This window comes from Ahaetulla prasina, chromosome 4, assembly GCF_028640845.1.
Source record: "Ahaetulla prasina isolate Xishuangbanna chromosome 4, ASM2864084v1, whole genome shotgun sequence".
Taxonomy (NCBI): Eukaryota; Metazoa; Chordata; class Lepidosauria; order Squamata; family Colubridae; genus Ahaetulla; species Ahaetulla prasina.
Window position 1 is genome coordinate 149,059,680 of NC_080542.1, and position 26,179 is coordinate 149,085,858.

The following is a 26,179-nucleotide window of genomic DNA, read 5'->3' on the forward strand; positions in this document are numbered from 1 at the left end:
TGCCACTTCTGCGGAATCTGACAGGCTGAAACGCCGCCATAAAACGAAACAAAATCTCGACCCTCAGGAAAGGCCCAGGAGGAGGCCATAATCTCGACCTAACGGACTTCGGCCTGACGAACCGCAGCTCAACGGCGAAGCCTCGCTCCACTTACCGGCCGCCGCCCGTTCCCCCTTCCTGTCCCCGCCCCTTCTGCGCGGCTCCGCCCACCGCCGGCGTGCCCCGTCGCCTAGCAGCGGTCGGCCACGCCCACACCCTCGCTTCCCGGTTGTACGCCGACGTCGCCACGGGCGCCGGGAATCGTAGTCCAGGCGTTCTGCAACGGCCCCGCCCTCCAATTCGCCCCATTGCCTTTCCGCGGAGGTGCAAGCCGGGAGCCGTAGTCCCAGGCCCGGCTTCGTGTGAATGGGGAAAAGAAACGGCTTTCTTTGACGTCATCGCTAGCAGCGAGGCTCACCGGGAACCGTAGTCCCCGCAGCCCTTAAGTGGGCTAGGCGAATAAAGCAGCGCCGTTTTTCGATGACGTCAGCTGGCGGCTCGCAGACCGCCGGGAGTCGTAGTCCTGGCGTCGTTTGAATGGAAGGGGGAAAAAAAAAAAAAAAGAGCAGGTGGTCGGCCACGCCCTCCTGGCGCCGCTCTGCCAAGACGCCGACGCTCTCCGCTAGGCATGCTGGGAGTCGTAGTCCTTCGAATGGAATGGAAGGTAGAGGAAAAAAGCAGAACAGCAGAACGCAGGCCCCACATTCCCCGCGGCGCACTGCTGTTACGCCGACGCCAACGCGCGCTTCGCGGCCCGCCCGGAGTTGTACTCCTAGAGTCCTTTGAATGGAAGAGGGAAAAAAAAAAAGAATTCCCTAACGCCGACGCGCACCGCGAGGGATGCCGGGCATCGTAGTCCCGGCGTCCTGTGAAGAGAAAACAGGGCCTTCCCATTCGTTGCCTTCCATTCGCGAACGTCTAGGCGCGCCGCGAAGCATCCCGGGAATTGTAGTCATGGCAATTGTAGTTCTCGGGGTGGGATAAAAGGCAGCGCGCCGCCCTGGACGCCGGCGTCCATGCGCGCCGCCAGGCATGCCGGGCATTGTAGTGCGGGCATCCTTTGGCGGGGGGCGGGGGAAGAAAAGCAGCGCACCGGCCGGCTAGAGAAGAGCCTCCGGCGTGCCGCCTTCGCTCGCTGCAGAGCCCGCGGCGGGAAAGGAGGTCGGTGGGCCTTATTTCGGGCCTGAACCTGGTTAGGCCGCAGAAGCCGCCATTGTGGCTTGGGAGGGAGGCGTCCGTCTGTCTGCGCGGGGAGGGGGCGGGTAGGGAGGGGAGGCCGGGCCTGGGTCTCCCTGGGCGGGGAGGGCGAGGCAGGAGGTCTCGGGGGCCCTCAACTTTCCCTCCTTGACCGGGAGGGTCTAATATTGGGGGCTTTGCCTTATTTTGGGAGGGGCTTTCTATTCTTTCTAGGGGTCTTTGCAGGCAGAGGAAGGGCTCTGTCTGGGAGGAGGTCTCGTTTTGGGTGGTGGGCTGGATAGTGAAAGGGTCCCATGAATGGCTTTTTGAGGCGGAGGGTCTGCTAAAACAGGGGAGCTGGGTTTGGAGGAGGAGGAGGAGGTGGGTGGGGTGCGTTTGGGGAAGGGTCTGGGTGGGGCTGATAATGTGTGGAAGATGAAGGGTCCCATCAATTATTTGGGGTAGGGGCTGGACCTTATTTTCTTTTGCGTGTGGGGGCTGCTACTCTTTCTGGGGGATTGCAGGCTGAGGAGGGGTTCTTTATGGGGATTGCAGGGCTAGCTGGAGAGGAACGGGTCCCATAACTGGTATTTGGGGCCAGGGGTCAGGCCTCTTGAGGATACTAAACGGGGGGGGGGAGAATTTGGGTTTCCAAATGTGGGGGGTGGGAGTGCATTTGGGAAATGGGTCTGGGAGCTGTCTAATGGGGCTGACATTGGGGGTGGGCTAACTAGAAGATGAAAAGATCCCATAACTGAATTGGAGGGTTTGTGCTCTGGAAGTGCTGGGATCTGCACTTGGGGGGGGAGGGGAGAATTGGTTCCGTTTGGTAGGCCTAAGCCCTGATGACGTTCCCTAGTTGGGTCGTGAGATGTTTGTGAGGAAACCACTGAGCCCAGAAGGCACCGAGGACCCCACACTTCAACCGTGAGCTTCTGTTAATTGAAATTCTGTGAGTTCCTCGGTGGTCTCTGAGCTTGGTGGGTTTTTGTGGTGGTTTTTTTTTTTTGCAGACATCCTATGACCCACCTAGATAACATCATCAGGGTTTAAGAAGACTGCAGTTTGTGGAAAGGAAGGGGAAGAGGGGAAACAGTTGTTGGGTCCTTGGTGCTCTCTGAGCTTTGCAGTTTTCTTGCAAACATTTCTTGACCCAGCTGTGTAATATCATCAATGATGAAAGGGAGGAGGGAGGAGGGAGGAGGTCTGTGTGGTTTTTGATGCTCTGTGCCTCGTGACTCTACTTGGGAACTTCTTCAGTGCTAGAAGGGACTGTATATAAAGGTTACCTAGTTGGCTCATGAAACGTCTGCAAGGAAACCATCATATACAGACAGCTCCAAAGAGGCCATGATTGTTGGCTTCTTCCTCTTCCTCCTCTTCTTATCTTCTTCTTTTGCTCCTCCTCTTTCTCTTCCTCCTTCTCCTTCTCTTCCTTCTATGCCTTCTCCTCTTTCTCCTCCTCCTTATCCTCCGCCTTCTCCTTCTCTTTCATCTTCTCCTTATCCCCCTCCTCCTCTTCCCTTTCTCTTCCTCCCCCCCTCAAACCCCTCTCCCTTCCAACCCTGAAACCGTTCCCTAGTTGTGTCACGCAACGTCTACTCGAAAGCCTCCCAAGTTCAGAGAGAATTGGGAATTTTAATCATGGTTTAACAACTGTTATAAACACAATTTGTAATTCTCTGGAATAAAATAATGGGATGTGTTGGGATTTTGGGCTTCACCTGTTGTCATTTCGGGACAAGACACCCCCCCCCACAACTCCTGCCTCAGTTTCCTGCATGGAAGGTGTTTGCTGCAGGAATCTGGTACAGTTCAAGTCTGAATGATGGGGAAAACCTCCCCCCACTCTTTCTATAGAGAGAGAGAGGTTGAGACTTTGGAAAAACTGCAGAGAAAAGCAACTTAAGAGGATGAAAGTCTGGAGACCAAAATATAGGAAGAAAGGCTGCAGGAATTGAGTATGGCCAGTCTATAGTAAAGAAGGAGTAGGGGGGACATGATAGCAGCAATTCAGCATTGGAGGGGCTGCCACAAAGAAGAGAGGGTCCACCTATTCTCCAAAGCACTGGAAGGCAAGACGAGGAACAATGGGTGGAAACTAATGCTGAAAGTAAGGAGAAACTTCCTAACAGTAAGGGCAATTAACCAGTGGAACAGCTTGCCACCAAAAGTTGCGGGTGCTCCATCGCTGGAGGTTTTCAAGAAAAGACTGGACAAGAAAAATTGTGTGAAATGGTCTTTGAGGTCGTCATCCTGCTGCTCAAACAGGAGGCTCTAACAGAATCACAATGAGTTGGAAGGGACCTCAGAGGTCTTCTAGTCCAACCCCCTGCTCAAGCAAGAGACCCCTTGAGAATAATAGATTTGGAAGGGTTCCTGGAGGTCATCTAGGCTAACCCTGCTTGAGCAGGAGACCCTTACAGAATCATAGAATGATAGTTGGAAGGGACCTCAGAGGTCATCTAGTCCAGGGGCCTCCAACCGTGGCAACTTTAAGCCTGGTGGACTTCAACACCCAGAATTCCCCCACCCAAAATTCTGGGAGTTGAAATCCACAGGCTTAAAGTTGCCACGATTGGAGGCCCCCCCACATCTAGTCCAACCCCCTTGTCAGGCAGGAAACCCTACACCCTTTCAGACAAATGACCATCCAATCTCTTCTTAAAAACTTCCGGTGATGGAGCCCTTACAATTTCCAGTGGCAAACAGTTCCACTGGTTAATCATCCTCCCTCTTAGGAAATTCCTCCTTAATTCCAGCTTGCTTCTCTTCTTGATTAGTTTCTGTCCATTGTTTATTCTTGTTCTGGTCCGTCAGCAGCCCACACTGCTGGCAAACAGAGTCGGACAGCAATGAGGCTGAGGTGAGGCCCCCAGAACCTCCAGAAACTGGTATTAGTGAGGCAGAGAAACGCATGAGAAGAGCTGCCAAAAGGCAAGAGCAGCTCAAGCAGAGAGGACGACTCAGGAGTAGAGCCAAGAGATGATTGGGCCCCCCCATAAGGCTTAATAACAGACCAGCAATGGCCTTGGACTTTGTAGCTGCGTCCTCGTGTTTTGGGAGTTGCCCTAATTGGACTCAGGTTTGTGATAACTGAAAAATTTGTGTTTTGGGAGGCCTTTGTTTTACTTTGAGTTGAACGAACACAGTTCGAATAAAGTTTGTTTTATCAGGACTGAGTTTGTTGCTACCTACTTGGGTCTGGGTCACAACACTTCTCCTGCCTTCTGGTGCTTTGGAGAATAAGTGCCCCCCCCCCAAATACTGGAAGGATTTTATCATGTTCTCCTTTTCTCCAGACTGGCCAAACCCAAATCCTGCGGCCGTTCTTTCTATGTTTTAGTCTCCAGGCCTTAGTCTCAACATCTTGTTTTGGAATATGGCGGACGCAACTGGATGCGTTAATCTACGTGTGGCATTACTAAAGGGTTACAAAGCGGTAGTATTCCTTCCCTTGATCTCAGTTGTACCCTTCTGTGAAATGGGCCTCCGTATGGCCTAGGTAAAGATTCATCGTCATATTGCTAACATAGTGTAAGCCGCCCTGGGTCTTCGGAGAAGGGCGGGATATAAATGCAAATAAATAAATATTTTAACAACCCTCATAATCCTTTACGGGGTGGAGTCCAGCAACTGAATGGAGGTAGCAGAGTGTTTACTGGCCAGATGCCCTTCCTGTCGCCAATGCGGAGTTATATTCAGCAGATTATATTCTCAAGGGGCCCCGAGAGAGAAATATCTGGCTGTACCTAGGATTGAACTCATAACGTCCTGCTTGTGAGGCAAGAGCGGCACCTCTTGGCTGCCACACCACTTGCGTAGACAAAGATTGATCCTTGCTGGACTTATCCCATATTCATTTCAAATGCTTTGACGACACTTTGATTGCCATGAAATGCATAAATCCTCAGCCGTGCCATATTCCTCTAACTGACATTGGGCTGGTCCTCGGGCTTATGACCGCCATTGAGCCCATGCGCTCCATTGCTGTGTCTCACGTCCACTTTTGGCCTCCTTTTCTGGCCTTCCCGGCTGCCGTCGTTCATGCAAATCACCGCACTTAATTTCCCCCGTTTGTCTTTTAATAAATAAATCCCTAAATGGTGGGGGAGGGGGGGAAACTATGAGTGCAGCTAGTCTCCCACTTATGACCATTCCAAGTTACAACCTGCAATGAAAAACAGGAATTGGAACCCGGATCCGAAATTCTAACGCTTGGCCCCCTCAGCTGAACATGTTTTGTGTGTTCAGCCACACAACCCACAATTAACAGCCCTCGCCTCTGCTTTGCAGCCAAACTGCTGTGCCCGTCGCAGGTGATGGCCTTGCCCTTACGACCTCTGGGTTCACTTAAGGACTGGGCTTACGTGGTCCGTTGCGTGATTGGCCGATTTTATGAGCGTGGCAATTTAACGACAGCAATATGTTTGATTGATTGATTGACTGGCTGATTGATTGGTTGATTGTGAAAATTTCTCTCCTTTTTTCCCCCAGGAACTGGATCATTCTGGTCTGCCAGAGATGTTCTCCTTGAATTCATGCAGAAGAGGTAATAGTTCGATCGAGCCGGGAGCAGAAGGGTTGGGATGTAAAAATCCTTGCCCTTACAGAACCTTCGAATAACAGAAGGGACCTCAGAGGTCATCTAGTCCAACCCCCTGCTCAAGCAGGAGAACCTATACCATCTCAGACAAACGCCCGTCCAATGTGTTCTTAAAAGCCTCCAGTAATGGCTTACCCATCACTTCTGGTGGCAAGTTGTTCCACTGGCTCATTGTGGTAATTACAGTATCAGGAATTTTTTCCTGAATTCTAGTTTCCCCCGAAAACCTAGTTAGAAAATCATGGAATGCTTTAGGATCAGGTTAAGAGAATATACTCGTAGTGGGTTGGATTGCAATCCCCATCGTCCCTAGCCTGTGTTCTCCAGAGGAGCAGGAATTGTAGTCTGGCAGATCTGAAGCTGGGCCCATCCGTTGGCCTTGCCTTAGAACAAGATCGTGTGGACTTCAATTCTCAGAATTCCCCCACCAGCCAACGGCTGTCCCGTCCTTGATGGTTTCTGACCTTGGGGGTTTTCTTGCAGGCGTCTCATGACCCAACTAGGGAACGTCAGCGATGGGAGGGAGGGAGGGAGGAAAGAAGGGAGGGAGGTTAGATTAGAGAAGATTAGATAGATAGATAGATAGATAGATAGATAGATAGATAGATAGATAGATAGATAGAGGGGTCCTTGGTGGTCTCTGAGCTGGGAGGTTTTCTGGCAGACGTCTCATGACCCATCTAGGCTACAACATCCACCTCGTCCTCCTCTCCGCCATCTCTACCCACCCCCAAACTCCCTTCCAGCCCTGGTGATGTTTCCTAGCATTAAAGCAGGGGTCTCCAACCTTGGTCCCTTTAAAACTTGCGAACTTCAACTCCCAGAGTCCCTCAGCCAGCTTTGCTCTGCTTTGCTTTGCTTTGCTTTGCTGGCTGAGGGACTCTGGGAGTTGAAGTCCGCAAGTCTTAAAGGGACCAAGGTTGGAGACCCCTGCGTTAAAGGGCTCCCTGCAAGGGCTCCCTGCGGTTCTTTCGGCGGCGTTGAAAAGTCTGTTCTAGCCTCCTGGAGCCGCGCGGGGGCTCTCTCTCTCTCCCGGGTCTCCTTCCTCGCGGATGCTCTGGCCGCGCGCTCTCTACGCTCCGCTTTTCGGACCTTCTCTTTCTCGACTGTCCCTCCTCGAATCTTCTGTCCGCGTTCTCCCTTCCTCCTAGAATTCCTCGCTTCCCCAGGTGCCGCGCGGGGGCGCTCCCTCATCGCCGCCGCTGCGGATTCTGGCCGCTTCCTGTCATCTCCGCGGTCGCTCTGGCCGCGTTTGGCTTCCCCCCCTGCCGTCCGGCGCTCTGGCCGCTCTGTCCCTGCACTCTGCCTAGGAGCCTCTTCCTCTCATCTCCTCTCTTTCTCCGCCGACGCTCTAGCCTCGTTCTCGTTTCCCTCTGCCGTCTCGCTTTCGGCCTAGCGCCGCTCGGGGGCGCTCCCGCTCGTCTCTTCCGTCGCGGACGCTCTGGCCTCCCTCTCTCTCTCTGCCCCGGTTGTCCTGCTTTCCGCATGGCGGTCCCTTGCCGGCTCTTGCGGGGGCTCCTGCGCGGCGGAGGCTTCACGGGAGCCCCCGGCTTGGTGGGCCCTTGGCGAGCCCGGTGCTACACCCGCGTTGCCGGGCCGGAAGAAGCGGAGGAAGGCTGCCGGGAAGGAGACATGGGCCGGGAGGGCGAGGAAGGCGTCAGCCTCCGGGTCTCTCCCCCAAAGCTCCCTCGGGGTAAATGGGGAGGGGTCCCTGTGGGGCAGGATCGGTGGGAGCGACGGGATCCCGGGGTAAGAGAGGGGGTCGCATGCCCCCCCCTTTGGGTCCACAATGGGGGGTATTGAGCCCCCCCCTTTGGGGAGAGGGTGGGGGGAACTTATCCCAGGATGTGGGGGGAGGGGGTTGTTTTCTGATGGCTCCCCTTTGAGCCAGGAGGGGGGTTGGGGGGCCACTGTGCCCCAGGCTGTCTGGGGTGAGAGAAGGGTGGGGTCTGTGCCAAACCTTTTGGCCAGGATGGGGAGGGAGAATTGTGTCATAGGCTGCCCAGGAGTAGGTGGAGGAGGGAGTCCCAAGCCGCCTCTTTGGCCTGAGATCCAGGTGGGGGGGGGATTTTGACCCCCATTACAGTTTGTGGGCCTCTACAGCCAGCTGGGAATCTTCCTCCCACTTCTGCTGCATGACCTTCACCCCTTGGGCTGTTGACCTTGTACAGGCGTGGCCCCAGACTGGGAAATCCTTGTGAGAAGGGCTGATCAGACCGTGACCTTCAAATCCCACTCCCTTTGCACTGAAGGTGTTCCCTTGTTGGGTCATGAGATGTCTGCAAAGAAGCCACCCAACTCAGAGAACACCCAAGGTCCATCCGTCCCTCCCTTCCTTCCTTCCTTCCTTCCTTCCTTCCTTCCTTCCTTCCTTCCTTCCCCCTCCCTCCTCCCTCCCTTTCTCCTCTCCCAAAATCCCATTCTTCTACCACTGAACATATTACCTGGCTAGATCATGAAATGTCTGCAAGAAAGCCACCCAGCTTGGAGATTTCAAGGACCCCACAGTCCTTCCTCCTCCTCCCCTTTTCTTCCTCTTCACAAATCCCTACTCCTCCTAGCCCTGATGATGTTCTCTAATTTGGTCCTGAAACTCCACAAGGGAAACCCTCCCACCCAGCCTCCAACCCTGTGTAGCATAGGACATCCTGAGTTTCTGTAGCCAGTTTCAACTTCCGGACGGCTGTAAGATAGCGACATTGTGGAGCCAAGAAAAAAACGACCTTGTTGCCGAACATTCCCGATCGATGGGTTGACAGGTTGAACTCACAGCCTCCTTGTTCTGTTTTTCTGGCAGAAACTAGAGATTTGCTAAAGGAATTCCCACAGCCAAAAAACCTTCTCAATAGCGTTATTGGACGAGCCCTCGGTATCTCACATGCCAGAGACAAATTAATCTACATCCATTCCAACGGGCCACGAAAAAAGGTAATTTTTTTAAAAAAAAATCGATTTAACTTTCCTTTTTTTCTTTAAAAAAGGGAAATTTAACCAAGATCCAAAGCTCTGGTTAAATTTCCTATCCACCGAACCCAAGAATACAGGTAGTCCTTTACTTACTGTGGTTCACTTAGTGACCGAAGTTAATGCATGTGGGGGGGGGGAGAATTATCGGATAGTTTTTTTCCCCCGAGCTATCGGTGTTCCTGCGGTCGAGGATCGTTAAGTGAAGGATGAACAATAGTTTTCCTGACTGCTTTCTGTGATGACTTAATGATCACAATGTGGAGCTTCCATTACGGTTGTAACTCAAAGATGTACAGTAGTTTGCTTGATGATTTTCGGTCACCGCTTAACGACTGCAGTGGGGATGTTCCATCACGGTTGTAAGTGGAGGATGAACAGTTCAGGCCTGGCTCTTCCTCTCCCCCCAGAAAGTCACGCTGGTCATCAAGTGGCCCAAAAATGTTGAGGTGGAAGGCTTTGGGACCAAGAAGATCGACGCCGAGAGACAAGCAGCTGCCGCAGCTTGCCAGCTCTTCAAGGTGGGAATTTTCAGATTGGGCTTCACACACACACACACACACACACACACACACACACACACACCCCTTCTGGGACAGGTTTTTCCTTTTAGCGGGACTCGAAGGATGTGGAGATGGTTAAGAACAGAAAGGCGAACCAATGGCCACTGTTGTGTAGTTTCATTTCCTCGCAGACGTCTCATGACCCAACTAGGGAACATCGTTAGTGTTAGGAGGTGGAGGGTAAAGTGTAGTTTGTTAAGGAAAAGCCTGCAAGGAAACCACCCAAGAACCCCACAGTCCTTTTCTTCCCCCTCTTCCTCCTCCTACTGCAAACCTCCCTCCCTTGTAATACTGATGACGTTTTGTAGTTGGATCGTGAGAGGTCTGCAAAAAAATCACCAAACATAGAGCATCATCGTCTTCCTCTTCCTCCTCCTCCCAGCAAATGTTGATGTTCTTAGTTGGATCACAAAACATTTGCAAGAAAACCACCCAACTCAGAGAGCACCAAGAAGCCCATAGTCCTTCCTCCTACTTCCAGTCCACAACCCCTCCCCTCCTTAACCACTGATGATGTTACTTAGTTGGTTGGCGAAATGTCTGCAAGAAAACCACCCAGCTCACAGAGCACCCAGCAACCCCGAAAGCTGTGTTTACCTAGCTTGTCTTCTGTTGTGCCGTCCAAGCTAATTTCTCTTCCTTCCTTCCTTCCTTCCTTCCTTCCTTCCTTCCTTCCTTTTCCTTCTTTCTTTCTTTCTTCTGTCTCCATCCACCCCAGGGTTGGGGCCTGCTGGGACCCCGGAACGAGCTCTTCGATGCCGCCAAGTACCGGATTTTGGCCGAGCAGCTCGGCTGCGCCGAGAAGAAGTGGTTTGCCGAAAGCCACTGGCGCTCCAAATCTGGCCCATCCCTGGCCGACCTCTCAACCTGCTGGCGACGGATGGAGCCCGAGGACCCCGTCCAGCCCTTGGAGCACAGCCCCCTCTCCAAACCCCTCCGAAGTGAAGAACTGGAGGAGGGGGAGCTCGAGGAAGGGGAACTGGAGGAGGGAGAGCTCGAGGATGATACCATCGACCTGCCCAACGGTCTCTCCATGGCACGGCCGGATGTTCAGACACCGCCCAGGGATCTCAGGTATGACATTGGTATTGTCCATCCGTTTGGTGATTTTTGGCCTTCTGTCGCCCGCCCTGCTCGTTGGGCACAACTTCTGAATGGGCTCAAGTTTAGGGTTCATTCGCCTGGAACACCTGTCAGAAAACAATTCTGGGAGTTGAAATCTTCCCCTCTTAAGATATCCTGGCTGGGGGATTCTGATAGTTGACGTGCCCCCTCTGAAACCTTACAAACCTGGATGAATTCTGGGAATTGAAGCTGAACCTCTTAAGCAGTACTGCTCCTTCGATCCCTAGAAGCCGACAACCTCCCTGCAAGTCAGGCTAAATCCTCCAGGGAGGATTCTAGAAGGCCCAGCAACTTCTGCTGGACAATTGTGATGCAACACGAGCAGGCCTGACCCTGCTTGGAGAGCATGATGGACCTGATTGGGAAGGGACTGGATGATAGTCCATCGTCCCCGGCCTTGCTGAAATGTGGGTCGCTCAGCGAGGACTGTCAATCCTTCGTTTGTGGGTAGAAGGAAGAACAAAAAAGGGGTTTAAGAGAAGGAACAAATTGTGGGTTTTGTGTGGGGCAGTACGGGAGAAAGGTCTTTGCCTATGGTTGGGTGGTGGGCCTCAACCTTCCGTCATACAGCTAGTCCTTGACTTACGGCCACAATCGAGCTCAACCTCCCTGTCGGTAAACGAGATGGGTGAGTTTTGCCACCTTTTACGATTCTCTTTGCCACGGTGGTTGTTAAGTGAGTCGCACTCTGGCTTCCCCATTGATTTCGCTTGTTGGAAGGTCGCAGCAGCAACCACCATGAATATAAGTCAGTGCCAAGCGTTGGAATTTCGGTCATGTGACCACGGGGATGGTGTCACGGTCATACGTGTGAAAAATGGTCCTGCCATTTTTTCCAGTGAAAAGCGTTCATGTTACTTTTCAGTGTGAAAAATTGCAATAGATCAACTTTTCCCAATGTGAAAAATGGTCCCAAGTCACTTTTCAATGAAAGTGAGCTCAACTCTGGGTAATTATACTAATTTCTTGTAGTTTACTTGTAGTGAGTAGGTTCTTGACCTGCAACCATTCATTTAGTGACTGTTCAAAATTACGATGTGCCTGAAAAAAAGTAATTTTGGACCGTTTTTCACACATTTATGACCATTGCAGCATTCCTCTGGTCACGTGATCAAAATTCAGACCCTTGGCTGTTGATTGACAGTTAAGATGGTTGTAGCCTCCTGGGGTCCCCCATGATCCCCTTTTGCAGCCTTCTGACGAACTAAGCCAATGGGGAACCCAGATTTGCTTAACGACTGTTTCTAACTTAACAACCACAGTGATTTCACTTAACAGTTGTGGCACTAAAAGGCGTAAAATGGGGCAAAAGTCACTCAACAGACATTTTGCTTAGCAGCAGGAATTTGGAGCTCAATTGTGGTCATACATTGAGGACGGGTGTGTGTGGGGGGGCATTGTAACCTTGAACGGTCCTTAAACTATATTTTACTTCTCAGGCCAATTTTAAAATAAGTTTTTTAACTGCATTTTAAATTTGTATATTGTACCGTCGGTTTTATTCTTGCCTGTACACCGCCCTGAGTCCTTCGGGAGAAGGGCGGTATAGAAATCAAATAAATAAATAAATAAATAAATAAAAAACCGTTGATAGTTAAGGGAGGACTACTTCTCGTGCCCAGCCCTCAAACCCAGTTGAACCAAGGCTAATCCTCGCCTTAATGACCACAGCTGAGCTCCAACTCTCCCCAACTCAGAGTCCTACGTCCCTTTTCCCAGTCCGAGATGATCACTAAATGAACAGTCGTAAGTCAAAGACTCCCTGCACACTCCCGGTAATAAAACAGGCGATTGCAGCAAACAGGCAGGTGTGCGGCAAACTGAACACACACACACACACACACACACACACGGATATGTTTTCCCGCGCAGGGATGCACTCTCGGTGGAAACGACTGATGACAACACCGCCCTGCGTGCCCTGACTCAGTTTCCCCTGCCAAAAAACCTCCTTGCCCAGGTCATCCAGATCGCCACATCATCTTCCACCGTCAAGGTGAGTTGCCGCCTGAACGGGGTATGTGCACGGGCAGCGTGCAGTGCAGGTGTGTGGATCTCGGAGGATACAAACCCAAATTGTCGTCTTCACAGGAGTACATGCAGTTCCGCACGGTTGGCACCAAAGTCAAGATCTGCAAACTGACCTTGCGCTGGCCCTGCCCGATGACCTTCGCCGCCAAGGGACGTCGCAAAGTGGAAGCGGAGAACAAGGCCGCCGCCCTGGCATGTCAGAAGCTGAAGGTATGTCACCCGCTGTCCACGTGGAGAAAATATTATAGGCTATTACACAATATAGCAGAATATTACCGAATTACCAAATGTTACAGAATACTATAGAATGTTGCTGTTAACATAATACTGTAGAATTACAGAATATTAACGAATTACTGAATATTACGGAATTATAAATTTTAAAATGTTACAGAATAACAGAATATTAATGAATATTAAAAAAAATATTACAGAATATTAATGAATATTAATGAATTACCAAATATTATAGAATATCATAGAATATTGCAGAATATTGCAGAATTACAGAATAATACCAGAATTTTACAGGATATTACAGAAATTACAGGATATTACAGGATTACAGAATAATACATAACATTACAGAATTACCAAATATTTCCCTCTCTCCCTTGATTTCTGGGGACCCCCATATCCCGTTCCTCCTTCCCTTCCCCCAGAGTCTCGGTTTAGTCGACAAGAACAACAATCCGCTGAGCCATGCCATGTACAACATGACGTCTCTACGGGAGCTGGGCGAAAATCAGAGGAAACCCTGCCATATTAAAGTCCCCGAAGCCACCCTGCGCAAGATCGAGAACTACTTGAACCACGTAAGTCGGGCTGAGAGCCGATGGGAAATGGATGATGCGGCTAGTCTTTGATTTGTGGCTGCGTAGCTGCCCGGCATTTCTGCCAAGGGCTACCTTTGCGAAGTGAGTTTCATCCTGTTTTATAGCATTTTGCCACAGCGATTAAGGGAACCACTGCGGTTGTGAAGTTAAGTTGGGTGGTCATTAAGTGAGTCCAGTTTTCTCATTTGGACAAGAAGGTCGCCAAAGGCGATCACATGACTCCAGGATGTGCAACCATCATAAATATGAGTTGGTTGCCAGGGACTGAATTTTGTTCACATGACCCAGGGGATACCGCAACAGTCATCAGTGTGAAAACAGGTCCTCAGTCACTGTTTTCAACGCCGTTATAACTTGAAACGGTCCCTAAATGAACTGTTGTACGTCCAAATAGATGGATGGAGAGAGAGAGAGGATAGAGAAAGAAAGAAATAAACAGATGATAGACAGACCGAAAGACAGAGATGATGGATAGATGATAGATTGTGTGTGTGTGTGTGTTTGTGTGTACATACATATACAAGTCACCTGACTGGGGATGTAACGATGGTCGTAAGTGTGAAAAACAGTCTTCAGTCTCTTTTTTCAGGGCCGTTGTAACTCCAAACAGTCACTAAACAAACAGTCGTAAGGCGAGGATCGCCTGTATTCAGGATGGAACAACCCCATCCTTTACCATGCTGATAGCTCATTGGCGCTTTGCCATATTGCAAAAGAATCACAAAGCCCTTCATTCCTTTTTTCCTCAGTACCCTCTTGACTCCCGGGACTCTCGACCGCCCCGGCTGACAGATGATGTGATGAACCTGAGTAAGGAGAGCGGTGGCGCCCTGAGCGATGCCATCACGGGCAAAACCTACATCCCGCTCTCCGAATCGGAAGAGGTCCGTCTCAGCCAGAATCTCCTGGCGCTCTGGAAACGGCGAGGGAACCTGTGGCAGGATAGCCACCCGCTCCCCGTGGATTCCCACAAGGAAGCTATCCTCTCAGCCGTGGAGCAGCACCCAGTCGTGGTGATCGCCGGTGATACCGGCTGTGGGAAAACCACCCGTATCCCCCAGTTGCTCCTGGAACACTTCATCCTGGAAGGCCGCGGCGCCCAATGCAACATGGTGGTCACCCAGCCCCGTCGGATCAGTGCCATTTCTGTGGCCCAGCGCGTGGCCCAAGAGCTGGGTCCCAACATGCGGCGGAATGTCGGGTACCAGGTGCGGCTGGAGAGCAAGCCGCCGTCCCGTGGGGGAGCCTTGCTCTTCTGCACTGTGGGCATCCTGTTGCGGAAACTGCAAGGCAACCCCCGACTGGAAGGGGTCAGCCACGTGATTGTGGACGAGGTCCACGAGCGGGATGTCAACACCGACTTCCTGCTCATCCTTCTGAAGGGAATTCAGAAGCAAAACCGGCAGCTGCGCCTGGTACTGATGAGCGCCACAGGGGACAACCAACGTTTCTCACAGTATTTCGGGGATTGTCCTGTGGTCAAAGTGCCAGGTTTCATGTATCCGGTCAAAGAATATTACTTGGAGGACATTATGTCCATGGTCAGCCGACATCGTCATTATGAGATTAAGGTGGGCGCTCAAGCGATCCAAGAGGGGAGACGGGACACGGTGGGGACACTTCTCTCTCTCGTGAAAACGGGCAATCGAGAGTTTGGAACTGAGGTGGGTGGGTGGAGGGATGGATGGATTGTTAAATAGGGATAGAGAGATAGAAATAAAGACAGACAGAAAAATAAATATGGATGGACGGATGGACAGAGGTAGATAGTGGATAAATAGATAGGGATAGAAAGATAGAAATAAAAGATAAATAGATTGGATGGATGGATGGGTAGATAGGTAAATAATGGATAAAGAGAGAGAAATAAAGACATGGAGATAGAGATGGATGGGTAAGTAGATAGGGATAGAAAGTAGAAATAAAGGGATGGATGGATGGGTAGATAAATAATGGATAAATAGGGATAGAGATAGAAATAAAAGAGATAAATAGGGATGGATGGATAATGGATAGGTAAATAGGGGTAGAGAGAAATTGGATAGATAGGTAGATAATGGATAAATAGGGATAGAGAGACAGGAAGAGAAATAGAGATGGATGGATTCTTAATGGATAAATAGACAAGGCTAGAGAGAAATAAAGACAAATAGATATGGATGGATAGGTAGATAGTAGGCAAAAAGGGATAGATAGAAAAAGACAGATATGAAGGAATGGATGGCTAGGTACATAATGGATAAATGGGGATAGAGAGATAGAAATAAAGACAGACGAGGATAAATAGATATGGATGAATGGGTAAGTAGATAGGGATAGAGAGAAATAAGGATGGATGGATAGATAATGGATAAATAGGGATACAGATAGGAAAGAAAAATAAAAGATATGGAGGGAGGGAAGGGTAGATAATAGGGATAGAGAGATACAAATAAAGATAGAAAAATACATAAATATAGATGGATGGATAGTTGTAGATACACACACATATATAGCTATCCGTGTTTCGCTTAGCAACAGAAATACTGGAATCAATTTTGGTCATAAATCAAGGACTGCCCAGCCAATCTCTTTTTTCACCTTTCCCTCCCACCCCCCAGCAATCGGACGATGAGTGCATTCTGGACCTTGAGCTGATAGCTGATCTCATCCTTCAGATTGATGCCCACGGTGAACCAGGTGGGTGGCCCTCTGTGCTCCCCCATCGCTCAGCCATGGTGGGGTCGTCAGGGAAAGGGGTCCAAGTTCCGTGTGCGGGGAAGAATTTACAGGAGTTGCTTTGCTTTGAGTTGGGGAGAACTAATGACGGTTCGTTCAGTCGATCCTGGTTAGTGCAACTGGTGAATCCCATGGCTTTATCTTAGGGGAGGGCCGTTTGTTCTCCCGGGGGTGGTGGTGTTGGTGGGCAGGACCAATGGGGCTGCGAAGGATACACACAGGCGCAATTAGGAAATAATAATAATATAAAAATAGTAATAATAAGAATTATAATAATAAAAATAGTAATAAGAATAGTAATACTAATACTAATAAAAATAAGAACGAAGATACTTGCTTGATACCTAGGAAGCTGGCAGCAACCCATATCAACCTTCAGCACCAGTCAAAAAATATTTGTGATACATTTTTAAATGTTCAGTTGACTGACTTTCATGTTTAATGAATAAAAGAGATAATAATATTCATGATAATAATATAAATAATAGTAATAATAGTAATAACGGGCCTCTGTGGCTCAGGCTGCTAATGCAGTCTGTTATTAACAGCAGCTGCCTGCAATTACTGCAGGTTCAAGCCCCGCTAGGCCCAAGGTTGACTCAGCCTTCCATCCTTTATAAGGTAGGTAAAATGAGGACCCAGATTGTTGGGGGCAATAAGTTGTCTTTGTATATAATATACAAACGGATGAAGTCTATTGCTTGACATAGTGTAAGCCGCCCTGAGTCTTCGGAGAAGGGCGGGATATAAATGCAAATAAAATAAAAAATAAAAAAAATAACAATAATAGCAATAAAGGAGAATATTTGTAGCTTGGGGTTGAGATGAGGGACCCTTGGTGTTCTCTGAGCTTGGTTATTTTCTACCAGACATTTCACAACCTGACTAGGTAACATCATCAGGGACAGAAGGGTGTGGGGTTTGTGTGGAAGAGGAAGAGAAGGAAGGACTGTGGGGTCCTTGGGACTCTGAGCTTGGTGGTTTTCATGCAGACGTTTCATGACCCATCTAGGTAACATCGGGGCTAAAAGGTAGGGGGGTTGTGTAGAAGAGGAGGAGAAGCAAAAGGAGGAAGAGGAGGAGGACAATAATAAGAGTGGCGTCCTCAGTGCTCTCTGAGCTGGGTGGTTTCCTTGCAGACCTTCTGGTGGCAAGGAGTTCCACTGGTTAATTCTTCTCACTGGTAGGAAATTTCTAAGTAACTTCTCTCCTTGGTGAGTTTCCATCCATTGCTTCTTCTCCTGCCTTCTGATCAGGGGTGAAATGCTACCGGTTCGCTCTGGTTCGGGCAAAACGGTAGTAAAAAAAACCCTACCCGTTTGGGCAAACCGGTAATTAGCTACTGATTCAGGCGAACTGGTAGTTAAAAATGCTATCGGTTCGTCCGAACCAGTATTTCCAACAGTCAGCTGTGCTGTGTGATTTAGTTTCACTAGAAAGAAGGAAATCCTGCTTTCTAGTGAAGCTAATTGCACAGCATAGTTGTTTCTCCCCCCACCCCACTGTTATACTTGCCTAGTAAAGTCATATTTTGCCGCACGAAATGCGTGTTTGGCGCGCACCACACATGCGCGGGTAACAAACTGGTGGCAATCTGAGGAGGATTTTACCACTGCTTCAGATGCTTTTGGGGACAAGTGGACCCCCTCTTCTTTGGGGCAGCCCTTCAAATATGGGAAGACTGCTATCATGTTACCCCCCTACTTGTTCTTTTCATGAAACCGGATGTACTGTGCCCTCCCCTTTGCAGGTGGCATCCTCTGCTTCCTTCCGGGCTGGCAGGAGATTAAAGGGGTCCAGCAACGTCTTTTGGAAATCCTGGGGCCTCACAACAGCCGCTATCTTATCTTACCAGGTGAAAAAGAGGCTAGTCCCTCCCTCCGTTGCTCCCCGGGGTCGGCCTGGTGCTGAGGCCACTGGGAATGTTTTGGCCATATCCGGAGTGTGCTATTATAAAAGACACAGTTCATCCGGGTAAACAAGAACTCAAGATGGATGGTTGGTATTCATCATCTTCCTCCTTCCCTCCCCCCTACCCCCTTTTTTTTTTTCTTTTTTAGTTCATTCCAATATCCCAATGATGGACCAGCAGAGCATCTTCCCCCGGCCTCCCCCCGGCGTGCGAAAAATCGTCCTGGCCACCAACATTGCCGAGACCTCCATCACCATCAACGACATTGTGCATGTGGTGGACAGCGGGACCCACAAGGAGGAGCGCTACGATCTGAAAACCAAGGTTGACTCTGTGACCTGGGTGGGGGCTCTTCTTCAAAGAGGGGGTGGGCTATCCTTCCCCCTTCTCTATGGTTAAATCGGTAGGCGCTGGGAGACACGGGCGGGCGGGCGGTTCTTATAGGGTTCTCCTGGGTGAGGAGAGGCTTTCTGACCTTCCTTCTAGTTCTGGCGGAATCTCAGGTTAGGGTTACGCTTTAGGACTAGAGTTAGGGTTAAGATTAGGGTTAGGGCAGGGTTGGTGTTAGGATTAGGTCAGAATTAGGGTTACGCATTAGGGTTAGGGTTAAGGTTAAGCTTATGTTATATGTTAGGGCTAGGTTAGAATTAGAGTTATGCATTAGGACTAGTGCTAGATTTATTGCTAGGGTTATGGTTAGGATTAGGATTCCCTCTTTAAAAACCCCACTTCTTGTGGCAAGCAGTTCCACCAGTTAATTGTCCTCGCCGGCAGGAGTTTTCTCCTTCATTCCTGCTTCTTTTTCTCTCCACGACGAGTTTCCCTCCGTCTTCCCCATTTCCCAGGTTTCGTGCTTGGAGACCGTCTGGGTGTCGAAATCGAACGTCATCCAACGAAGAGGACGTGCCGGGCGCTGCCAGTCCGGGTTCGCCTACCACCTCTTCCCTCACAGCCGCCTGGACCGTATGCCCACCTACCAAGTGCCCGAAATTCTGCGCACGCCTCTAGAGAACCTGGTGGTACAAACCAAGATCCACCAGCCAGAGAAGACGGTTAGATTTGGGCCAATCCTTGTCTGTTCATTTCCCCGTTTCCGATCATTGTCACAAATGAGCCGAGATCTCCGAATGTGTGAAGGGCATATGAGGGTGTTCCTAGCTGGGGCTTTCTGATGTGTTAGACTCGCTTAAGGACAGAGGTACCTTATTCGTGTCTGAGCCCCTTGCCCAAATGGGAGACCCTTACAGAATTAAAGAGTTGGAAGGGACCTTGGAGGCCTTCTAGTCCAACCCCCTGCCCAGGCAGGAAACCCTACATTACTCCAACCCTCTGCTCAAGCAGGAGACCCTTACAGATTGACAGTTGGAAGGGACCTTGGAGGTCATCTAGTTCAACCGACTGCTTGAGTAGGAGACCTTTACAGAATGAGAGGATCAAAGAGTTTGGGGAGGGACCTTGAAGGTCATCTAGTCCGACCCCCTGCTAACACAGCAGACCCTTAGGGATTGATAGAATCTCACAGTTAGAGGGGAGGACAGAGGTCATCTACTTCATTGTCCTGCTCCAGCATGAGGGCATTTTGGAATCATAGAATGACAGAGCTGGAGGAGACCTTGGAGGTCATCTGGTCTGACCCCCCTGCTCAAGCCAGAGACCCTTAAAGAATGACAGTTGGAGGTCTACTAGTCTAACTCCCTGCCTGAGTAGGAGTCCCTTAGAGAATTACAGAATGAGATAGTTGGAAGATACTTTAGAGGTCATTTAGTTCGACCCCCCTGCTCAAGCAGGAGACCCTTACACAGTCCTGGAATAACATCCATCTGTGGGCTCTCCCATCACTGGAGCCTCTTAAACCCAAGTGACAGGACTGCCACTTGTCCGGAAGACTCTACAGTCTCGTGCTTGAGCAGCGGGTCAGACTAGAGGATCTCCAAGGTCCCTTCCCTCACCATTCTCAATTCAATTGAATTCTGTTTGCTTTTCCCCGGCAGGCTGTTGAGTTCCTCTCTAAAGCCCTGGACAGCCCCGACATCAAAGCTGTGGACGAGGCCGTCATCCTCCTGCAGGAGATTGGTGAGTTTCCGGGGGAGGGGGGAGGGGAGGAGGAAGGACCAGCTTCTGCGATTCTTGTTCCCACCTCAGTCTGCTCACGCCCAGTTTCCTTCCCAGGAGTGCTGGATTCCCGAGAGGCTCTGACCACGCTGGGTAAGCGCCTGGCCCAGATCTCCACTGATCCCCGGCTGGCCAAGGCCATTGTGCTGGCTTCCATCTACCGTTGCATCCAGCCTCTCCTTCTCATCGTCTCCTGCCTGACCCGGGACCCCTTTAGCAGCAGCCTGCAGAACCGAACGGAGGTGGACAAGGTGAAGGAGCCTCCGGGTGGGGGGGACGGGGGGGGGGGACTTTCTCCTATAGCAAGGACCTCCGAGATCCCTTCCAACTCTATGATTCTCCTGCTTAAGCAGGGGGTTGGACTAGAGGACCTCTGAAGTCCCTTCCCCTCTGTCATTCTGGCATTCTGTCAGGGTCTCCTGGTTGCGCACGGGGTTGGACTGAATGACCTCCAAGGTCCCTTCCAACTCTGTGATTCTGTAAGGGTCTCCTGCTCTAGCAGTGGGCTGGACTAGATGACCCTGAGGGTCTCTTCTGACTCCGTGATTCTCTCATTCTTCGCAATGGTTGCCCCTTAGGCTAAGGCCGTGCTGAGTCGAGAGAGCGGCAGTGATCATCTGGCCTTTGTGCGGGCTGTGGCCGGCTGGGAGGACATTCTGCGGCGCCGAGACAGCCGGGCTCGCGACGACTATCTGCAGGATTACTCACTCTACGCCCCCAGTTTGCGCTTCATCAATGGTGAGTGGCTTACTTCTTTGAGCGACGTAATTGCCCTCCATCCATTATTTTCTTTCCGTTTTAGTGCTGGCAATATACCTCAGAGTGCTCTACAACCCTTCCTAAGAGTTTTAGAGAGCAGGCATGTTGCCTCCCCACCCCCACCCCCAACAATCTGGGTCCTCGTTTTGCGACCACGGAAGGATGCAAGGCTTGAGTTCACCTTGAGTCGGTCAGGTTCGAACTGCTGACAATGAGCAAAGTGGAGCTGTAATATTTACATTCTACACACTGCGCTCCCACGTCTCACCTTCCAGGGCAAGGATGGATAAGTAGGAGGAAGGAAGGAGATGGATGAGGGAGAGAGGAAGGAAGGGAAAAAGGAGGATGGAAAGGGAGGGAGGGAAGGAAATAAAAAAGGGAAGGAAGGAGATGGATGGAAAGAAGGAGATGGAGAGTTGGGAAGAAAAGAAGTAGAAAAAAAGGAGGAAGGAAGGAAGGAGATGATTGGGGGAAGGAAGGGGATGGGGAATTAGAAGAAAAAGAAAAAGGGAGGAAGAAAAGGAGGGAGGGAGGAGATGGATGAAAGTAAGGAAGGAAAGAGATGGGGACTTAGGAGGAAAGGATAGGAAAGGAAGGAGAGAGGAAATAGGGGGATAGAAGGGTGGATGGATGGAAGGAGATGGGGAGTTAGGAAGAAAGGAAAGAAGGAGATAGAAAGGAAAGCAGGGAGATGGATGGGTCGTCATTTTGCCAATCTTGGAAGGATGAACGTATCTTTTTACCCAGTGTCGTCGTAACTTCAAATGGCCACCAAACAAACGGTCGTAAGTCAAGGACGACCTGCGTTTGGCCACTGGCGTAGATGTACAATGTGGGGCATCCTGGGAGTTGAAGTCCACTGGTCTTTTACCTTTTCCCGAGTTTGGAGACTCCCTTGCTGGATGGGCGCTCCTTCCTTGGGTCTTACTCCTCCGTGGTTTTCTGCCCCACTCCCGCAGGCCTGGTGAAGCAATTTTCCGAGAACCTCTATGAAGCCTACCTGGTGCCGACTCCCTCAGATTGCCTCTTGCCGTCATCCGTTTGCAACCAGTATAGCGAGGAGGAGGAACTGGTGAAGGGAGTCCTGATGGCCGGGCTGTATCCCAACCTTATCCAGGTGAGAGAGAGAGACAGAGACAGACAGAGAGAGAGAGAGAGAGACCTTTCTGAAGTCCCCTGTGCTCTCTGAGCTTGGTGGTTTTCTTACGGACGTTTCACGACCCAACTGGGGAACATCATCGGTGTTAGGAGGAGGAAGAAGATAAGGACTGTGTGGTTCTTGGTGCTCTCTGAGCTTGATGGATTTGCTGTTAGACGTCTCATCATCCATCTAGGGAACATCATCAGTACTCAAAAGATTGGGGTGTTTGTGTTTGGTCTCCATTTATATACAGTTGCCTGCCCTGGCGTTGTTGGTGGGAAATTGGGGTATCGTCTGCTTCATTGTCCGGTGTCAATCTCTGCTTCTCTGGGTTTCTGTTTTTGTGGGATCCTTGGTGCTTTCTCAGCTGAGTGGTTTTGTTGTAGTCATTTTGTGACGCAGTGGGGTGATACCATCAGTGCTAGGAGGGAGGGGGTTTATGGAGTGTAGGAAGAGGAGGACGAAGAGGAGGATTGTGGGGTCCTTGGTACATCCTGATCTTGGTGGTTTTCTTGCAGATGTTTCATGATCCAACTAGGAAGTATCGTCACTGCTAGAAGGGAGTGAGGTGGTTGTTGTTGATGGTGGAGGAGGAGGAGGAGGAATGGACAGTGGAGCCCTTGCTGCTCTCTGAGCTTGTTGGTTTATTGCAGATATTTCATGACACATCTGGGCTACAGCATCAGTCCCAGAAGGATGTGGGGGTTCACTCTTGTTTTTCTGTCCTAGAGGCTTGCCTCATGACTGGGGTCTTGTCTGTGGATGGTCCCTGTGAAATCTCATCTCTAGCTCTAATCCAAAGTCCACCCCAGCGGGGTCAGTGGCTTTCGCTAACGGTGACCTTCGTTGTTCTCGCCAAATCTTGAGAAAGGGGGAGTCGTCTTCTGTTTTTCCCTCGAGGTTCCTGCGGAGAATGGCCTGCGGTGTCCTTTCTGGGAGGTCCTTCCGATGACTTGGAAAAGCCTGCAAGAAATGTCGTTGTTCTTCCAGGTCCGGCAAGGGAAGGTGACCAGACAGGGCAAGTTCAAACCGAACAGCTACACATATCGGACCAAGGCGGGGACTGTCCTGTTACATAAATCGACCATCAACAGGTAGGCGAGTCGGTCCCTCCTGGGACGCCAGTCGGTTGGCCGGATGGGCACAAGCCAGTATTGAGACGCTCCTCTCCTTATCCCCCTCAGGGAGTCCTCCAAGCTGTACAGCCGTTGGCTGACCTACTTCATGGCGGTCAAGTCCAACGGGGGTGTCTTTGTGCGTGACTCCTCGCAGGTGCATCCACTTGCCGTGCTGCTGATGACCGATACGGACATCTATGTGCGAGGTGAGGAAGCGGACTCTTATCTCTCAGCTCAGTTCTCTCGCTGTTACATAAACCAGAAGGTGGTCTCTCTCCCTCTCCTCCCCTTCCTTTCTCTTTCTCTCTCTCTTCCTCACTCCCTCCCACTCCCTCCCTCCTTCTCTCTCTTTCTCTCCCACCCTCCTTCACCCTCTCCTCCCCTTCCTTTCTCTTTCTCTCTCTCTTCCTCACTCCCTCCCACTCCCTCCCTCCTTCTCTCTCTTTCTCTCCCACCCTCCTTCACCCTCTCCCTCCCTCCCTCCTCTCCTCTCTCTCCATCTCTTTCTCTCTCCTACACGCACACATCTGAGTCTCTTACTCCCCCAGTCTTGGTTGGGTTGTCCGGCCCCCACAACCAATGGTTTCATCTCTCCCTCTTGCTGACCTTCCTCTGTCCTTCCCACCTATAGATAGTTCTCGGCTTAACAATATTTCATTTAGTGACTGAAGTTACAACGGTGCTGAAAAAAGCGACGTGCGACCGTATTTCACACTTACAGCCATTACAGCATCCCTGTGATCATGTGATCAAAATTTTGACACTTGTCAGCGGACTCATATTTACGGCAGTCGCAGCATCCCAGGGTCATCCTGACAAGCAGAGTCAACGGGGAACCCTGATTCATTTAACAGCCGAGTGACTAATTTAAGGGAAGGTTGTGCTTAATAGCTGTGGCAAGAAAGGTCAAAATTCACTGCCTTGCTTAGCAACGGACATTTTGGGGTCCCTTGTGGTTCTAAGTCAAGGACTGTCTGCATCTTTTGATAGACTCAGTTAGGGCTTTGCAGAAGCCCACCAGCAGCACATATGTATAAGAATCAGCTTTAATTAAGCGAGTTTTGCCCCATTTTACGACCTTTCTCACTATGGTTGTTAAGTGAATCGCTGCAGTTGTTTCATTAGTAACACGGTTCTTAAGTACATCTGGCTTCCACATTGACCAACGTTCCCCTTCCTGAGGTCTTCCGAACCCAAAGCACTTCCTCCCGTACACAGTTATTCCTCAACGTACAACCACAATCGAGCCTCTAATGTCCGTTGCTAAGTGAGGCATTGTTAAGAGACTTTGGCCCATTTTTATGACTTTCCTTGCCATGGTGGTTTAGTGAATCACCGCAAGTGTTAAATTAGTAACGGCGTCATTAAGTAAATCCGGCTATGCTTGCTGAGACAGAGGTGTCAAACTCGCGGCTCGCTGGTTGGATGTGTCACGCGCCGGCCACGCCTGGTTTAGTGAACGGGAAGAAAGTTGTGATATGTCACGTGACGATGCCATGACGACATGAGTTTGACACCCCTGTCTTAGACGGTCACAAAAAGAGATTACGTAACTCCGGGACATTATAAATACAAGTCTGTTGCCAGGCGTCGGATTTCTGATCACAAGCCCGCATGCATGCTTTAATGGTCGTAAGTATCCGAATCGGCCATCAGCTTTTTCAGTATCGTCGTAAGTACAAACGGCCACTAATAGAATTGTTTTAAGTCGATACGATACATAGCACCGCATACGGTTGGATATTTTTAAACACATAAATTAATAGATGAAGAATTCACATATTCCTTCCGTTCCGCCTCTTCACCTCTCTTCATCCTTTTCCCCCAAGATGACGGGTGGCGTGCCACCATTTCCCTAGTGGACAGTGACCTGCTGGTGCTGGAAGGCGATTCCTACACCATACGCCTGCTCCGCGACTTCCGGGTGGCTCTCTCCCGGATGGTGGAAACCTGTCTCTGCTACGAGATGGCGGCCATTCCCGGCGACCTCCACCATCAACACAGCCAACTCTTGGATATCCTGGTGGATCTCCTGAAAGGCCCTTCTGCCAGCTTCGGTGCCTAAGATGTGGAGCCGAGGACTTGTAATTTGTACAAAGATGTTGAGATATGTTTATTTAAATAAAGTTCTATTTATCCCTTGTGACACCTCTCGCTTCCCAGAGCCGGCTCGACTGTAGTCGGCATCGCCCCGCCACGGTGGGAGAGGCAGCCCCCTGTTTCTTCCTCCAAGCCGTAGGCGAAGCATGCCGGTCACACGCCTGAAGACATTAGTGTGGCACGGATGGTCTTGGCTCACCCCGTGGGCATGCGCGTGTCCTGGCTGTACTGGGTTCACACACAAGGATGGATTTTGTCCGCTCAGTTGAGAGCAGGGCGGCTGGCGTTCAGTTCCAGGCACTTGGGATGACGAGATGAGCCGAACATCGGGATTCAAGAACAGTGGGGAGGGTTAGGCAGCGTTTTGAAGACTTTCCTGCTACTGTTTGCTATGTCCTATGCTCCCCGAATCTCTCCTTGCCCAGACGGGGAGACCCTGCTCTCTTGCTAGGATTATCCAAGCAGGGGAAACTCAGAGGTGTTGCCATGCACGGAGTCATAACTAGGTTTTTGGAACTCATTAATTATGTTTCCCATTCAGTAGGACCAGTTCAGTGGCCTAGAAGCCCCCTTCCCCCAAAACAAGGGTGAGAGGATGCCTAGCATTCTCGCCAGCCCGTTAGCCTATCCTCCTGCATGCCAACTCTAGCTTCCATTTGGCGAGCCCGCCAGGAGTGAGACCCTTGGTGAACGGCACCCGTATCCCGCTGTATGGGAATAGCACCTGTGCTCTGTGTTGTAGATGCATGACATCAGAAACATGGCTGTGGATTGACTGCGGCAGTGGCCATTGAAGGAGTACCTCAATGCCTTCCTGAGAGGACCCCCTTAATGAGGGAGGGGGGCTTCTCTAGTCAAAGCCGAGATGGTGGCGTCTACAGGAGCAAATGGGAAGGCTAGTCTCATTCTGGATGAGAGAACAAGGCTGTTTCTGACGTCTGATAAGAAGTCAAACTTAACCTGACGTCGGTCTACAAC

The 26,179-nt window shown here is 50.5% G+C and overlaps 1 protein-coding gene across 3 annotated transcripts; it reads left to right on the forward strand.

Moving 5' to 3' along the window:
* Positions 1 to 1,024: 1,024 nt before the first annotated feature.
* On the forward strand, positions 1,025 to 25,244 carry DHX30 (DExH-box helicase 30). Of its 3 annotated transcripts, XM_058183194.1 has the most exons (20): positions 1,025 to 1,201; positions 5,714 to 5,768; positions 8,620 to 8,750; positions 9,197 to 9,307; positions 10,068 to 10,423; positions 12,347 to 12,470; positions 12,566 to 12,715; positions 13,168 to 13,320; positions 14,091 to 14,912; positions 15,942 to 16,020; positions 17,810 to 17,914; positions 18,120 to 18,295; positions 18,817 to 19,023; positions 19,963 to 20,044; positions 20,141 to 20,334; positions 20,662 to 20,821; positions 21,802 to 21,959; positions 22,974 to 23,077; positions 23,168 to 23,307; positions 24,931 to 25,244. In XM_058183194.1, exons 2-20 carry the CDS (start codon positions 5,741 to 5,743, stop codon positions 25,164 to 25,166), a joined length of 3,516 nt encoding a protein of 1,171 aa, XP_058039177.1. In that variant the 5' UTR covers positions 1,025 to 1,201; positions 5,714 to 5,740; the 3' UTR covers positions 25,167 to 25,244. The 3 variants fall into 3 exon arrangements, with proteins under 3 accessions (XP_058039177.1, XP_058039176.1, XP_058039178.1); XM_058183193.1 differs by lacking the exons at positions 1,025 to 1,201; positions 5,714 to 5,768 and adding an exon at positions 7,270 to 7,515; XM_058183195.1 differs by lacking the exons at positions 1,025 to 1,201; positions 5,714 to 5,768 and having other exon boundaries at positions 8,721 to 8,749; positions 9,195 to 9,307.
* Positions 25,245 to 26,179: the final 935 nt, after the last annotated feature.

Bases quoted from the DNA above. Each gene is read 5' to 3' on its own strand.
- DHX30 (XM_058183193.1), top strand. From the start codon at position 7,308: ATGGCGGTCCCTTGCCGGCTCTTGCGGGGGCTCCTGCGCGGCGGAGGC. The intron at 10,424-12,346 runs GTATGACATTGG...TTTCCCGCGCAG, and splicing joins ACACCGCCCAGGGATCTCAG to GGATGCACTCTCGGTGGAAA. The intron at 19,024-19,962 runs GTTAGATTTGGG...TTTCCCCGGCAG, and splicing joins TCCACCAGCCAGAGAAGACG to GCTGTTGAGTTCCTCTCTAA.